The sequence below is a fragment of the Ranitomeya variabilis genome, chromosome 6 (genome assembly GCF_051348905.1).
Source record: "Ranitomeya variabilis isolate aRanVar5 chromosome 6, aRanVar5.hap1, whole genome shotgun sequence".
NCBI classification, from domain to species: Eukaryota; Metazoa; Chordata; class Amphibia; order Anura; family Dendrobatidae; genus Ranitomeya; species Ranitomeya variabilis.
The window spans coordinates 73212584-73228980 of record NC_135237.1 but is presented as its reverse complement, the minus strand read 5'-3'; the positions used below and the strand labels follow the sequence as shown (position 1 = coordinate 73228980).

At 42.4% G+C, this 16397-nt stretch overlaps 1 protein-coding gene across 9 annotated transcripts in view; it reads right to left on the bottom strand.

Annotated features, from left to right (window-relative positions):
- KMT2C (lysine methyltransferase 2C) overlaps positions 1-16397 on the bottom strand; it is a 302911-nt gene that overhangs the window by 73281 nt on the left and 213233 nt on the right. For all 9 annotated transcript variants that reach the window (XM_077268634.1, XM_077268636.1, XM_077268635.1 and 6 more), the window contains 9 exons: positions 14334-14472; positions 13718-13932; positions 13551-13624; positions 12997-13176; positions 10409-12895; positions 8532-8860; positions 6519-8206; positions 5266-5374; positions 3550-3628 (listed from right to left, as the gene is read on the bottom strand). In XM_077268634.1, coding sequence (XP_077124749.1) covers positions 3550-3628; positions 5266-5374; positions 6519-8206; positions 8532-8860; positions 10409-12895; positions 12997-13176; positions 13551-13624; positions 13718-13932; positions 14334-14472 — 5300 coding nt within the window. The remainder of the gene's footprint in view (positions 1-3549; positions 3629-5265; positions 5375-6518; positions 8207-8531; positions 8861-10408; positions 12896-12996; positions 13177-13550; positions 13625-13717; positions 13933-14333; positions 14473-16397) is intronic.

Sequence of the window (16397 nt, the reverse complement as noted above, 5' to 3'; positions counted from 1 at the left end):
GTGGCACTGAAATACGTGGCACTGAAATACGTTTATATACGTATATACGTATATACGTATATAAGTGCCACGATATTTCAGTGGCCACGTATATAAGTGCCACGTATATAAGTGCCACGTATATAAGTGCCACGTATATAAGTGCCACGTATATAAGTGCCACGTATATAAGTGCCACGTATATAAGTGCCACGTATATAAGTGCCACGTATTTCATGTACATGCCACGATATTTAAGTGCCACGTATTTAAGTGCCACGTATTTAAGTGCCACGTATTTAAGTGCCACGTATTTAAGTGCCACGTATTTCACGTAAATGCCACGATATTTCAGTGCCACGTATTTCACTGAAATACCGTGGCACTTAAATACGTGGCACTGAAATATCGTGGCACTGAAATATCGTGGCACTGAAATATCGTGGCACTGAAATAACGTGGCACTGAAATAACGTGGCACTGAAATAACGTGGCACTGAAATACGTGGCACTGAAATACGTGGCACTGAAATACGTGGCACTATGACTGTCAGAAAATGTTCATTAAACGGTTAGGGATGAGTTTAGGGGTAGGGTTAGGGTTAGGGTTTGGATCCCTTTATCACCTTGATGGTGGTGGGTGACTTTTCAGTGTGTGTTCTGTTTTTTTTCTATAAAAACGCATGCGTTTTTAACGCAAACAAACGCGTTGAGATCGGACGCCATGTCGCGTTTGGAGAGCCCCTGATGTGCCTAAACAGTGAAAACTCCCCAATTCTAACTGAAACCCTAACCCCAACCCTAACCCTAGTCCTAACCCTAGCGCTACTTTCACACTAGCGTTTTTTTGCATACGTCGCAATGCGTCGTTTTGGCGAAAAAACGCATCCTGCAAAGTCATCTGCAGGATGCGTTTTTTCCCCATAGACTAACATTAGCGACGTATTGACACACGTCGCAAGCGTCGTGCGACGGTTGCGTCATGTTGTGGCGGACCGCCGGCAGCAAAAAACGTTACATGTAACTTTTTTTGTGCTGACGGTCCACCATTTCCGACCGCGCATGCGCGGCTGGAACTCCGCCCCCACCTCCCCGCACCTCACAATGGGGCAGCGGATGCGTGGAAAAACAGCATCCGCTGCCCCCGTTGTGCGGCGCTTGCACAGTATGCGTCGGTATGTCGGGCCGACGCAGCGCGACGGCCCCGTACCGACGCTAGTGTGAAAGTAGCCTAACGGGAAAATGGAAATAAATATATTTTTTAAAATTTCATTATTTTTCCTAACTAAGGGGGTGATGAAGGGGGATTTAATTTACTTTTATAGCGTTTTTTGGGCGGATTTTTATGGTTGGCAGCCGTCACACACTAAAAGACACTTTTTATTGCAAACAATAGTTTTTGCATCACCACATTTTGAGAGCTATAATTTTTCCATATTTTGGTCCACAGAGTCATGTGAGATCTTGTTTTTTGCGGGACGAGTTGACGTTTTTGCTGGTACCATTTTTGGGTACATGACATTTTTTGATCGCTTTTTATTCCGATTTTTGGGAGGCGGAATGAACAAAAACCAGCAATTCCTGAAATTCTTTTAGGGGGTGCGTTTATACCGTTCCGCGTTTGGTAAAAAGGATAAAGCAGTTTTATTCTTCGGGTCAGTACGATTACAGCGATACCTCATTTATATAATTTTTTTATGTTTTGGCGCTTTTACACAATAAAAACTATTTTATATAAAAAATAATTGTTTTTGCATCGCTTTATTCTGAGAGCTATAACTTTTTTATTTTTCTGCTGATGATGCTGTATGGCGGCTTTTTTTTTGCGGGACAAGATGACGTTTTCAGCGGTACCATGGTTATTTATATCCGTCTTTTTGATCGCGTGTTATTCCACTTTTTGTTTGGCGGTATGAGAATAAAGCGTTGTTTTTTGCCTCGTTTTTTTTTTTTTTTTTTTTTACGGTGTTCACTGAAGGGGTTAACTAGTGATATAGTTTTATAGGTGGGGTTGTTACGGACGCGGCGATACTAAATATGTGTACTTTTATTGTGTGGTGTTTTTTTTATTTAGATAAAGAAATGTATTTATGGGAATATATATATATTTTTTTTTTCTTTATTTAGGAATTTTTTTTTTTTTTTTTTTTTACACATGTGGAAAAATTTTTTTTTTACTTTTTTACTTTGTCCCAGGAGGGGACATCACAGATCGGTGATCAGACCGTGTGCATAGCACTCGGTCTGATCACCGATGTGACAGGCACGTTCCACAGGCTTGCCGGCGCCTGCTATGAGGATTCTCAGCAGACGCCGGCAAGCAGGGTCATCTTATGACCCGGAAGGAGTCCCGCGGCCATCTTGGATCCGGGGACTCCTTCCAGGTCACCGGAGCAGCGCGATCTCATCGCGCTGCTCCGGTGGGAGAGCGCAGGGAGCCCCCGTCCCTGCGCGATCCCCCTCTATGCCGCTGTCACTATTGACAGCGGCATCAGAGGGGTTAAATGCCCGCGATCGGCGACAGCGCCGATCGTGGGCATTGCTGCGGGGTGTCAGCTGTCATATACAGCTGACACCCGCACCCGATCACCGCGGCGCTCAGCGTGAGACCGCGGTGATCGGGGCGCCGTACTAGTACTGCGGCTGTCAGTAATGCAGTGCCGGCAGCGCAGTACTAGTACGGCGCATGTCGGGAAGGGGTTAAAGTGATTTTATATTTCTATGTGCTACTGTTAATGTTTATTTTGATATAACAAGACCTAGTGAGTTGAACTGTGAATGAACTAGTGCTTTTGGATGCTTACTAGTGAGTGATTAAGGTTTTCAATTACAATATTTGCTATAATTGAATTTTTTCATTATTTTCCCCAGTAGTAAAGGTATGGAAAGCCTATTGACACGGTCTTTTCATTTTAAAGTGCATGTTTCTCCTCCATAGATGGAGCTGTAATACCAGTTACAGGCGACTTTGCCGGGTCTAGTTGGGGTTTAAAGGATTTTCTAACTATACAAATTTGAAGAACTGTCCCTTTATTAGGTCATCAAAATGAGTAGGGTCCGATATCTGGCACCCACACCAGTGAGATGTTATCAACAGCACTGAAAAGTGCAGCTCCGTTCACTGCCAAGAACTTCAGCAACCCTCCTGTTCTCTTCAATAGAAGCTGATCCGCAGCACCTGGGAGCGACCACTACACAATGAATGAAGCTGCGCTGCTCAGTGCCATTCACTGTTTACATCCAGCCGAAGTGAACAACTGCTGACCGGTGGAGGGTGCCAGGTGTCAAAACCCCACTGATCTGATATTGAGGATCTTTCCAAAGGATAAATCATCAATATCCTAAGGCCAAAAAAACTGCTTTAGAGGTCAGCAATTTTGGAATTTGAAAATTGTTCTTCCGGTAGAAGCAAGAACATTCATAACGGAAATCTTAAGATGCTACAATATGGGTAACATAAGATGATAATGAATACCTGGGAAAAATTATTCAATAACAGAATTTAAGTGAATTTTAACAATACATCTGGATAAGGCATGCGACCATTTATTATCCACACATCCATTCTACCTGTGAAATCCCTGGTGGAACAACGCTCTGGCCTTCAATATTTTGAGCAACAGGCATTTGCTGAGCCGTGAAAGGGAATCTGGGAGGAAAAAAAAAATTAAAAAAAAAGTTTAAATTACAATAACATGATCTAATTCCTTAAAGAGAACCTGTCGGCAGGATTGTGCTCAGTAACCTACAGTGTCAGGTCAGCAACTTTATATTGATTTAGGTGATACCTTGGTTTGAATCTGTCCTGTGGTTGTTGTTTCATCCTTATTTTCAGTTTTGAGTTAATGATATGCCCGTGCTCCGAGGAGGCCTGTGGGGTCTCCATGTGGTGCTCTCATTAGCTATTCATAATGCAGCCTTCTGACAGGTCACTAATCCCTCACTGTCCCCTAGTTTACATAATGAATATATGTACATACTGCAAAAAACCCTTCTGCAGGAAGGTGCCGCGCTGCAGCATAATCACATTGCATGTTTAATTTGTAGTTAATAACTGTGCTTGAGGTTTTCCTGAAAAGTAAAAAAAAAATACATTTTAAAATGGCACCTGCACAGTAGCAGCAGTCAATGGTGTACATAGAGGTGATCTGATAGCTATTATTGTGCATGCACTGGCTGCTCCATCTTGCTAGAGAAGAAAAAAAAAATTTCCTCCTCCAAGATGGCGCCGTCTGCGCAGTAGCAGCTCTCGGCGATCGCCAATAGCTGCTACAGCGCCATATTGGAGGAGGAATTGTTTTTCCTTCTCTAGCAAGATGGCACCGCCAGTGCATGCACAATAACAGCTATCAGATCACCTCTATATACACAGATAGCTGTTACTGAGCAGGCGCCACTTTAAAATTGATGTTTTTTTTTTTTACTCCTCAGGAAAACCTCGAGCACTGTTAGCTACACATTAAACATGCGATTAAGCTGCAGCGCAGGTGCCATGGCTGCAGGTGTTTTTTTTTTTGCAGTATGTACATATATTCATTATGTAAACTAGGGGGCAGGTCAGAGAGGGATCAGTGACCAGTCAGCAGTCTGCATTACGAATAGCTAATGAGAGCACCACATAAAGGACCCCCCCACAGGCCACCCCGGAGCACGAGCATATCAAACTCAAAACTGAAAATAAAGATGAAACAACCACCACAAGACAGATTTCATCAACCAAGGTATCAGTTTATTCAGAATAACGGCGCCGACCTGACACTGTGTGTAGGTTACTGTGCACAATCCTGCTGACAGGCTTCCTTTAATGAAAAGGGTATTTTTTATTTTCTTCATTAGGTAATGGAAGAAAGTTTGCAGCAGTTTAGCTATTAAAAGGCATTTGCCAACTATAAGAACTCATTGCTAGTGATGAGCGAATATACTCGTCACTCGCGATATCCGGGTCCTCCGAGTACTTTTTAGTGCTCGGAAATTTAGTTTTTATTGCCGCAGCTGAATGATTTACATCTGTTAGCCAGCATAAGTACATGTGGGGATTCCCTAGCAACCAGGAAACCCCCACATGTACTTATGCTGGCTAACAGATGGAGGACACCTGAGCGTGCTCGGGAAATCTCGAGTAACGAGTATATTTGCTCATCACTTCTCATTGCCTATCCATTGGTGATAAGCTGCTGATGACCAGGACTATAAGATTGATGGAGACAGCTGAACACAGCGCTCTGTTCTCTATGTTAGTGTATTTTCAAAACATAATATTTGCATGTAAATGAATCACAGACTTACCGGTTCATCACCATTGGTGGCATTCCCATGTTGTTTACCATGACTTTATTGATGCCTTTCAGAGCGACCATTTTTGCCTTCATTATAGGATCAGTGATGGCATCAAAATCTGAAAAGGACAAAACACAAAAACATGTGAACTACTAAGAGGGAATATTTGCTACATGGATGTAAGAAGATTGGCAGCCACGATCAAATGGAGCTGAGGACGTGACTGGCTCAAGTCTTACTAAGGCAGTCTAAACTCGGCCTAAACCTCTTTTTATGATAAAAATAAAAAGCAACAATTGGAGAGTCGAAGCGGAAGGAATGTTGTACCCACTAAAGCAATTTTTAATTTTTGTGCCTTTGTTTCCTTTCTTTTACAACGCAAAGGGGTGATTCAAAATTGTATAATTTAATTTTTTTTATATTTTTAAAAACACTATTTTCATTTTTAGTTCCTTAGGGAACTTGAATCTTCAATTTTTTAATTTCTATATTCTATATCATGCAATACCACAATACTGCAGTCCATAGAGGGAGTGATTGTCTCCTATGAAGCTCAGCCTGTGGCTTCACAAGTACTGAGATAGCAGGCTCCCAGCAGACATGGTAACCTATTTATGGCCTGTGAGTGGGTCATGGGCATCAAGAGCGCCAACCGGATCACAATTCTTAAAGGTGTGGTTCCCTAGTGCACAACCCCTGCTCAATCAATTGAATGTGCACAATCTCCTTCCCCACTGCATCAATGTCTATCTGTCTGTCTACTGTAGCTAAATCAGAGGCCGCTGGTTGGCTGCAGCCTCTATATCGTCACAGCGGACATTTGCACTGATGGAATATTGATGAGCTGCAGACAAACAGTGGCAGCTGACTGGCTGCAGTGGTCATGTGACACTACAATAGTAGGTCACCTGCTGGGAATCACTAGACTGCGGTCCTGAACTGTTAAAAGCATGGGGCGGTTAGTGGTGGACAATCCTCTTAAATGTAACTGTCAGCGGCATTTATGGAGTTGACAGCAATATTTGGAGCTTGCTCGGGTCATTGCTTTTAGAGACAGAAGCCATGTATAACACACAGCCAGAAGGAGTTCAAGTCCTTTTTAAAAAGCTATTTTTTTGGTCTTTCTTTAATTACCTTATATTAATAGACTTGCTCAATAGAAAGAGAACATCACCAAGAAATTTGTAAAGTACAGTGGCAACAATTATATAATAAACATAAAGAGAATGAAGGAAGCTGTATTTTGATCAAAGCCTACTTACCAATATTTGGAAAAAAAGGCTCGGAGCGTTGTCGGATCATCGCTTGCATCTGCCTCTGTTGCTGCTGTTCTTGTCTTTCTTGATCTAGAAGATCTTGCAGTAATAAAGGCTGTTCCTCCAGTAGAAGAGGTCTCTCACGACTCTGTTGGAGCATTACTTGCTGAGCATTAGTGATGCCACCTGAACATGGCAAGGTCTGATTTAATGTTTCACCTGGGGAAAAGTTATTGGCTCCCTGCTGAGCAGCCAGAAAACCGCTGTTTGATGGTGATCCTTGGGTAAACCCATGTTTAAGTCTTGGTCCCATATCTTGAGATAGAGGGCGATCCACTACTTGATTAGGAGAGGTCATGACATTTTGTGGAATGGCCTGCATTACATTTAGTGGTGGAGCTGCCATGACTCCTGATGGAGAAACCAATTTTTCAACATCATTTAGTTCAGAGTTCTCATTTGATAGCAGGTTATCAAGCGCCGGTGAGGATTCTGGTACACCACAAGAGTTGATTGTATCTTGAGGAGGAACCTGCGATGGGTCATTAGGCTGCACAGAATTAGGAGCACTCTCCTTATCTCCTTTATCTGACCGTTCACTCTTACAGGATGGTACAGAGCAGATATCCTCTTCTAATTGTTGAGTCACAGAGGCCTCCACAGTTGGCTCAGATTTAATATCCGGCGTCTTTGTCTTTGGTGATGCTCCATCTGTGCTTGTTTCATTAGTAACATCAGCCATAGTCTCAGGAATAGGATCAGATGCAGCCGCCTTGGGACTTTCTTCACTGGCTTCTACAGTTTTGCATGGAAGCTCCAACTTTTCATCAATCGGAACATGAAAATCCAGGTCTTCATTAAACATGTCTTTTTTGTCTCCGAGATCAAGATCTGGATCCGTATAAGCGATAATGTCAAACTTACCCGAGCGCAACAAGTCATCGAGCTGAGGATCATTTGCTTCCAGAGTATCTAAGCCATCTAGTTCAACACCTTTTGCATCATCTGGATCCAGATTTATGTTTTCAAGATCATCATCGTCTAAATCCTTAACCTCAACCCCATCTAAATCTTTTACATCAAGATCTTTTACAGAAGGATCATCAGGGTCAAGTTTTACTTCCAACTCACTCGGTGCTGAATTATGACTCGAACCCTTGTTTGAGGTCTCAATAGATAATTGAGTTTGCAAATAGTTCTCAGTCATTAACGGGTGCTCAATATCGTGCATCATGGCATGCGGATTTTGCAGATTCATCAATTGTTCTAAACCATGAGGCACTTGATTAGAAAAACCAGGATGATGAGCGCGGACTTGATCCATCAACCTTGGGCCTTGAAATTCTGGTCTAGGGAAAAAGCCCATTTGCCTCTGATGTGGCATAGGTTGTTCCATTAGATTATGAGATGGCCCAAAGAGAATCCTTGGCCTTCCGTCTGGTGGCCTGTGACGAAGTTCAATATATGGCTGACCCGATATATTATGCTGTTGAAGCTGCATTCCCTGGTGAGAGAAATGTGGTGCCATACCAGCTGAATTTGCCATCGGTGCATTACTTAATGGTCTAGTCAGTTCAATTGACATATCCCTCCTCATCTGCTGTGGAATCCCTGGACCTTGCATTTGTAATGGAGGACCCAAAAAGCGCTCATGACTGGGCACAGGACCAGGTCCTGGTATGGCATACACAAACCTGAAATGAAAAAAGCAAAATTTACTTAATATTTTTCAAAACACTAAATAAGAAAATGTACTATATACAAAGTTAGTGTAAAACTACTGAGTAGTAACTGCTGCTACTTCATGACCAATATACTGAGCCACAGCAAAGGAGTGGTGTGAGCCAATGGGCATTCGGCATTTGCTCCAAATTAGTAAATTTGCTATTTCTTTATATTATCCACATTGGCTAGTGAAATCTTCAAGAATAACCACAAATACATGAAAATAATTTCACAAAGTGGCCATTTACATATACCAGACAACCAGGTACAGTGAAAATCAAGTACATAACACACCTATTTCCAGTGTGTGGTCTCATAGCCATATTAGCCATGTCGCCAGGAAACTGTGGTCTATTGAACTGGCCATTCACAGCAAATTGAGTATGTTGCTCTTTGACAAAAACAGGAAATCGTGGGTTTCCTTTGGGGCCAAGTGCAGCTCGAATGTTGCCAGGGTAAGGAGGTGGAGGTCTGTTAAAGATTTTGTGTTGTCGATGGGCGTTGTCTTGCCACTGTGAGGGATGTCCACCCTGGTTCATCTGTAATGGATCTACTGGCTTCTCTTGTCGGATAGAATTCTTATTTTGTTGCTGTCTCAAAATCATCTCTCGTAACTTCTGACGCTGTTTAAAAAAAACAAACAAACAAAAAAGTAAAAATTCACATTCCCTATATGTCTGGTTGCACATACAATTGTATAGCTCAAGTTAGATTTGACAATTTTTCCATCACAAGGTTTACAGTGATTACCGTATTCTCCGGCGTATAAGACGACTTTTTAACCCCTAAAAATTGTCCCAAAAGTCGGGGGTCGTCTTATACGCCGGGTACGGCGTGTGCAGGGAGCGATCCTGGATGTTCCCAGGGTCTGAAGGAGAGGAGACTCTCCTTCAGGCCCTGGGATCCATATTCATGTAAAAAATAAAGAACAAAAATAAAAAATATGGATATACTCACCCCTCCGACGAACTCTGGCTGTCACCGCTGCAAGCGTCTGCCTCCGTTCCTAAGAATGCAGAGAGTGAAGGACCTTCGATGACGTCGCGGTCAGGTGACCGGTCACGTGACCAATCACAAGACCGCAATGTCATCGCAGGTCCTACACTCACTGCATTCTTAGGAACGGAGGCAGACGCTTGCAGCGGCGACAGCCAGGGTTCGTCGGAGGGGTGAGTATATCCATATTTTTTATTTTTATTTTTTACATGAATATGGATCCCAGGGCCTGAAGGAGAGTCTCCTCTCCTCCAGACCCTGGGAACCACACGCCGTATAAGATGACTGGGCGTATAAGATGACCCCCGTCTTATACGGCGGGCATATCCCAAATTCCATATTTTATATGGAAAAGTTGGGGGTCGTCTTATACGCCCAGTCGTCTTATACACCAGAAAATACGGTAGATACTAGGAGACGAAGCTTAAAACCCAAGTGACATTTTAAGTTCTTTCTAACCAATTTTTCAGATTGTGCTTTTGTTTTTCCCACCCGAGTCACGTGCTGTAAATGCCACTGTCACAGATTGACTCCACTCGATGTTGTTAGAGGGAGATGATGGCTGAATAAAACAGCAATCATCTGCAGGCAAAAATACAAAACGAAAAACCATTCCGTCATATCAGCAAGGGGTTAGTAGCCTAAAATAAGGGTGAAACATTGGGAACCATGGTGAAAAAATTAATAAAATGTGAGAAATACTTAACAGTTGAAGCGTACAATTACTTACAGATATGTCCTTAACTTATCTCTATGGGTATGTGCACACGTTCAGGATTTCTTGCAGAAATTTCCTGACAAAAACAGGACATTTCTGCCAGAAATTCGCATGCGTTTTTTTCACGTTTTTTTTCCGGAGCTTTCCCAATGCATTAACAGCGGGAAAAACATGAAAAATCCTCAAAATTAATGAACATGCCGCTTTTATGTTACAGCAATGCGTTTTTTTCACGGAAAAAAACGCATCATGTGCACAAAAATTGCGGAATGCATTCTAAATGATAGGATACATATGTATGCGTTTATGAGTTTTGAAAAAAATGCAAAAAATCCTGACCATGTGCACATACCCTAAAATCAAACAAAACCCCGAGCCAAGAGAGCAAAAGTTTAAATATGCAAGTAAAAAAAAAAATAGTACTCTATGTATAATTGGTCAAGGAATTCATATTTACCTGTGTTGCTTTCTCTTCAGAGTCTGCCAGTGGCATGTTCAGAGAATTTTGGCCATCTGGCATGCTAGCTGCTTGCTGAATGTTCGCAAACTGTTGGCTTTGAGGACTCATGGCAATGTTGGCAGCTCCACTAAAAGCTTCCTCTGAAAATGATCTTTGTTGATCAGCTAGATCATGTGAATCATTAAACCCATCTCCAGTCTGCACATGAGGAGTCATTGGGGGCTGTTCAAAATTTTCCTGGCTATTAGAGGAATGACTAAACATGTCAGCACCTGGACCAGCCATTCGAGGATTTTGGGAGCTGGCGTCGGGCCTCAAATAGGAAGGCGGCAGAGAAGGTCCTCTGTTTTGTGTACCATGACCAAATGACTCCTGATTAGAAATCAATCCTGAGCGGACCACAGAAGAACGATTAAAGTTATCTGGAACAACTGGCATGGGGGTTCTCGGAGATTGAGAATAAGGGTCAGGAAGAACAGGCCTAGGAGTTCTGTTTGGATGAGGAGAATAAGAATCGGTAGAAGGCCTTGGTGTCCCAGGGGACTGAGAATATGGATCTGAAAGAACAGGTTGTGGTGTACCAGGGGGCAGAGAATAAGGATCCATATTAGTAGGTCTTGGAGTCACAGCAGGGTGAGAATACGGATCTGAAGGCATCGGTCTTGGTGTGCCAGGAGGTTTACAATATGGATCTTGGGGCATAGGCCTAGGTGTTCCAGATGGTTGTAAAAAAGGATCTGATGGTACTGGCCTTGGTGTTCCAGGTGGTTGAGAGTATGGATCTGAAGGCATTGGCCTAGGTGTACTCGGTGGCAGTGAGTAGGGATCTGGAGGCATTGGCCTTGGTGTACCAGGTGGTTGAGAGTACGGATCTGGAGGCATTGGCCTTGGTGTACCAGGTGGTTGAGAGTACGGATCTGAAGGCATAGGCCTTGGTGTACAAGGTGGTTGTGAGTATGGATCCGAAGTCACTGGCCTTGGAGTTCCTGGTGGATGAGAATACGGATCTGAAGGCATTGGCCTTGGTGTACCAGGTGGCTGCGAGTACGGATCTGAAGACACTGGCCTTTGAGTCCCAGGCGGTTGAGAATATTGATCTGAGGAAATAGACCTAGGAGTAGCAGGCTGTTGAGAGTAAGGCTCCATGCCAGACCTTGGAATTCCTGAAGAGGTGACAAAGACATCATGGTGTCTCTTATTCATAGTAGGCTGAGCAAATACATCTCCAACAATAGATCTAGGAGTAGAAGGTGACTGACTGTAGGGATCCATTGTTTGTGCAGATTGTCTTGGGGTAGCTGGCTGATGAAGGTAAGGGTCTATGACTTGTGCTCTTGGAGCATTGGACTGTAAATATGGGTTATTTACTGGCCGTGGTGTTCCTGGAGGTTGTGCATATGGATCCTGAGCATTTGATCTTGACAAAGACTGCGGGTCACTATGTTGCCGCATCAACCTTGGTGGATGAGCAAATTCATTTGTAGAGGAACGATGTGATGCCTGGTTATATGGATCATTTGAAAAATTCTCAGATGGGCGTGGTGTCATAACAGGCCTTTCATATGGGTCTGTAGATAGTCTACGAGATGCTGTTGGCAATGAGCTATAAGATTCCTGTGGTGACTGAGGGGGACGAAGTGGAGTCTTAAATGGAGCAGGACTTCCAGGGGAAAGACCTGAAGTAGGGGTGAGTGGAGGCCTTGCATATTGATCTACTTTATTTTGCACCATTGATTGTCTTTGAATCAATTCAGACCTGGAATTTTGTTTTGCAAAGTCATTGTTTGCGAAACCCAAAGGGCCATCTACAAACAGATCTGTGTTATGTGGGATCCTTGATGGAAATCCAGGCTTTACGAAATGTTCAGATGATATTATAGATCTTTGTGAATTCCCCAACCTCACCCCCAGATCACCACTGGATGGAGATGAAGAAGGATCTCTTATAGGTGATGGTTTAGTGTCCAAACATTCATTTCCAACATTTCTTGTGGAGCATATATCAATAGGTGACCCAGAGTTCCTCCTGTGGTAATTCTGAACAGGTGGAGGTCTTGGTGTTCCAACCATTTTAGCATATGGATCCACAGGTGATGCTGGCCGAGAATTTGAAGATCCAGGTGAGAAAATCATCTGTGGGGACTGCGGCTGAGAACCTTGAGACAGCTGAAGAGGGTCTTGCATCGAAATTCTAGTTGGTGTAGGTGGTGGAGCTTGTGGCTTCACAAATACATCATCAGAGAAAGAGGATGGAGTTTGTTTTGAAAAAGCGTCCTTATTAAAAGTCTGCTGAATTGGAGACATGTTTCCACTATTTTGCTGAGGAGACAATGGACTTTGTATTCCGCTGTTTGGGGTGTCACTTCCTGACTGACTCAAATGATGTTGGGATCCAAACTGCTGCTGTTGCTGCTCATTCTTTACTTGCTCAAGTTTTTGTGTTGCTTCAATCTTGGCTTGCTGTTTGCTCTTCTGGCGCATTTGCTGCAAAATCAGTGGTTGAAACAAAAATACACCGTGAGAATTTTTTATAAAAATATATATCTGTAGGCAAAATTCAAATGACACACATGTAAAATATGTACCTGTCGAAACTTCCACTCCTGCTCGTGTTCAGATTCTCGCTGCCTCATTGGATCTTTAAATAAATCTGAATCAATGCGGGAGTTCATTTCAACTATTTCATGCTGCTGGCGCTTTAAAGAGTCATTGGACATCTGTACTTTGTTGATTCGCAGAGCTGCTCGGTTATCTCTGGCCTTTTGCTGAGAATAAAAAATAAATTTAGGCCTTTACAGTAATGTATTAAGGCAGAACTAGTCAACAGTTTAAAAGACAACATCATTTATGTTTATTCAAATATGATCTCTCGGTGCACAAAGATTATTACCCTACTTGGCAGCACATCTGTCTGCACAGAATGAGGTGCTGCTGAGAACAATATTGTTAATAATATTGTTAATTGTTAATAATGTTAATGCAGGCATGAAAAAGCCACTCACTTGGGGAACTTGCGTTTTGTTGGTTCACCGGTTGATTGCCAGCATGTTTACACATGTCGATAATTGGTGGACATGCATTCTGATGGATGTAATATCTGATTATTTCTTTGTCTACATGAGCGTTAAGGCTCACTTACCACATATGGTGCTCTTTCTTGTGAACTTGCTTTTCTCCAAAGTTTTGCAATTTGTTTCACTCTTGTGGACCAATCTAGAAAATGTCATCACATGAGACGTTATAATTAACAGAAAAATTGAACATGTATATGTATCACACACACTAGGCAAGTTTAACAGATCTCACCTGGAAACTCGTCTTTCAAGTTTGGGAAGTTAACGTATGTATATAAAACAGGGGCCACTGTGGCCATTTCACCAAGTGCCTCCTCTTTCTCCCATTTCAGTGTACTCCGCTGTGCATTGGACATAGTATCTCCCTCGGTTTCCATCACAGGAGCTTGCGTTGGCCATACATTGGTCGGGTCGTTCACCATGCCATGATACACTGGGTTCTTATCCCTGGTAGGGCAGAGAGATAGGCATCTTTAGCAATGTGTGTACCTACAGTTAGTATTGGAATACAGTACCGGACGGGATTGTTGTATGCATGTTAAGCACGTGACATTGTTTGGATTATTGATTGATCAAACTAGCATCTGGTAGCAAGATGCACAAGAACATGAAACTGAAGGATATATGAAGCTGGACACACGCATTAAATGTCATTGGGACACCAGCACTTTAGATTTTGACAAGCCGCAGTCCTCCTTGCTTCTACAATTGACAAACTGCTGCCATAATGGCATTTCTCTTTTGGGAAGCACTACCGTTTTCTCTGCAATCAGATGGCCCATGGAATCATGGACAAGAGTGGAGTATGCCACAGACATCCTTTTAGAAAAAGTCAACATGAACAATACCTGTTATCTGCAAACGGTGGCTGTGTTAGCGGAGGGAAAGCACCGAGTCCACCGCCTGGTGCAAGAGGATTATGTTGCAGGTGTGCGTTAGGTGGCAACATGCCATTTACCATGGGCATTCTTGGAAAAAGGCCATCTCCTAAAGAGATAGAAAATTAAACAATATGACTACACACCAAACATCTTAATATAATACATTAAATGCATTCACAATTCTTCTGCAAGATCTGTAAAAAAAAATAGAAAATGAACAAAAGCCATTTATCTAAAAAAGTGAGGAATGTTGCAAAAACTTGTATGCAGAAGTAATGAAAGTTAAACATTGGACATATTAATGAAAATGCTATGTATTTCAAGAAGACGCAAACGTCATTTTAAAGTTACTCTTTTAAAATGGAAATAAGTGAGCTCTTACAAGATCAGATACGCCACAGTTTGAAGAAAGTGTCTGAATTCGTAAGTACTAAGTAAACGATTTTGGTGTGTATACGATGTTTTGATCACCCATTATTGCATTTTATTGCAATGTTGCAGCAACCAAAAAAACATAATTTTGGTGTTTTGATTTCTTTTTTCTTGATACGCCGTTTACTGATAGGATTATTTTTATATATTGATAGATCAGGCATTTCTGAATGCGGCAATACTGAAAAATGTGTATTTATTGTAAATATATATACTGTATATATTACAATTTTTTTTTATATGCTTCAATAGCCTCATGGGAGACTAGTAGCTGCAATCATCTGATCGCTTGTGTCACACATAGCAGGGCTGCAGGCAGCGCTCGTAGCAGTTCGGCAATGACAACCACAGGGGTCTCCTGCAGAACCCCGGGTTGTCATGCCATCGAATCGGCGCCCCGCGATCATGTGACAGGGTGCCGATGGGCAGACAAACACTCTGTCTCTATGATGAGGAATATGTTTGTGCTTCGGGTGACCTGTGGTCCGGTCTTTCCTTGGTTTCTGTGGCTTAGAGCAGGAGGATCAGACTCCGCCCCGGAGCATGGACGGATCATTAAGTGAAAACTTCTAACACTGATTACACAAGAACCACAAGACAGATTTCTTCACCCCAGGTATCATTTTAATCAATTGGATTTATTCATAAGTGGTTTAAAGAGCTGTACAATTTTCTCTTGTTCAGATATTCAAAATGTTTGCATTTTTTTGTTATTTGTGGAGAGTATCTTTATATTACTTTCATATTTTATTTTGGGAGAATAAGTGTCCATTTTTCACTTTTTTTTTTTTTGTTGTGACCACAAAAAGGCCACTAAAAGACATTTCATAGTTGGTCCCTTTTCCAAAACAATTATTTTTACATATCGGATACTCCCCCGTCTTTATTTTAATTTATATTTCTCCTTGTTTTTATGTTTTTTTTTTTTTTTTTATTGTTGCACACATTATGTCCCCCATAAGGTCATTAAAAACATTTGGGGGGCATTTAAATACTTTTTTCTTACATTTTATTTCCCATGTAACAAGCTCGGACATTCATAGTCTATAGGCTGTCCAGGAGGTAAAAGGGTTTTTCTGTATTGACGACCATATAGCTAAATTTATCTTGGTAAGAATGTGCCACCTACACACCACAGGTTCCTAGTATTTACAAGCTGCTCGTGTTCTGTCTACAATGATGTGATGTCTAGGAAAAATGATGTGATCGTGGTAACCAACTAGCAGCACACTACATGATTTTAGCAGGGAAAGGACGCATTAGGCCTCAAGGTTGGGTTCACACTTATGGCCGCACAGCAAAGGATCAGAGACTGGTCAGATATGCAGCTGAATTCTTCATGTCTACGTGGTAAACTATCGATTAGGCCGGGTTCACAAGTCCATGTGCTTGGATTGCCATACCAGCCCCAGGGCTCCTGACCTGGGCCATGTGCCTCTTAGGCACACATGGTGCAGTTAGCTCAGGTCAGTAGTCCAAGGCGAGGCATTGAGATCCATCGGCAGTCCGTGTTTGCAGGCCTGCGCTGTATAACCGTGGGGTTATGTACAATGCAAAACTTTAAGCTGCAATCCTTCATACTGAGAACGGTCGGTCTGC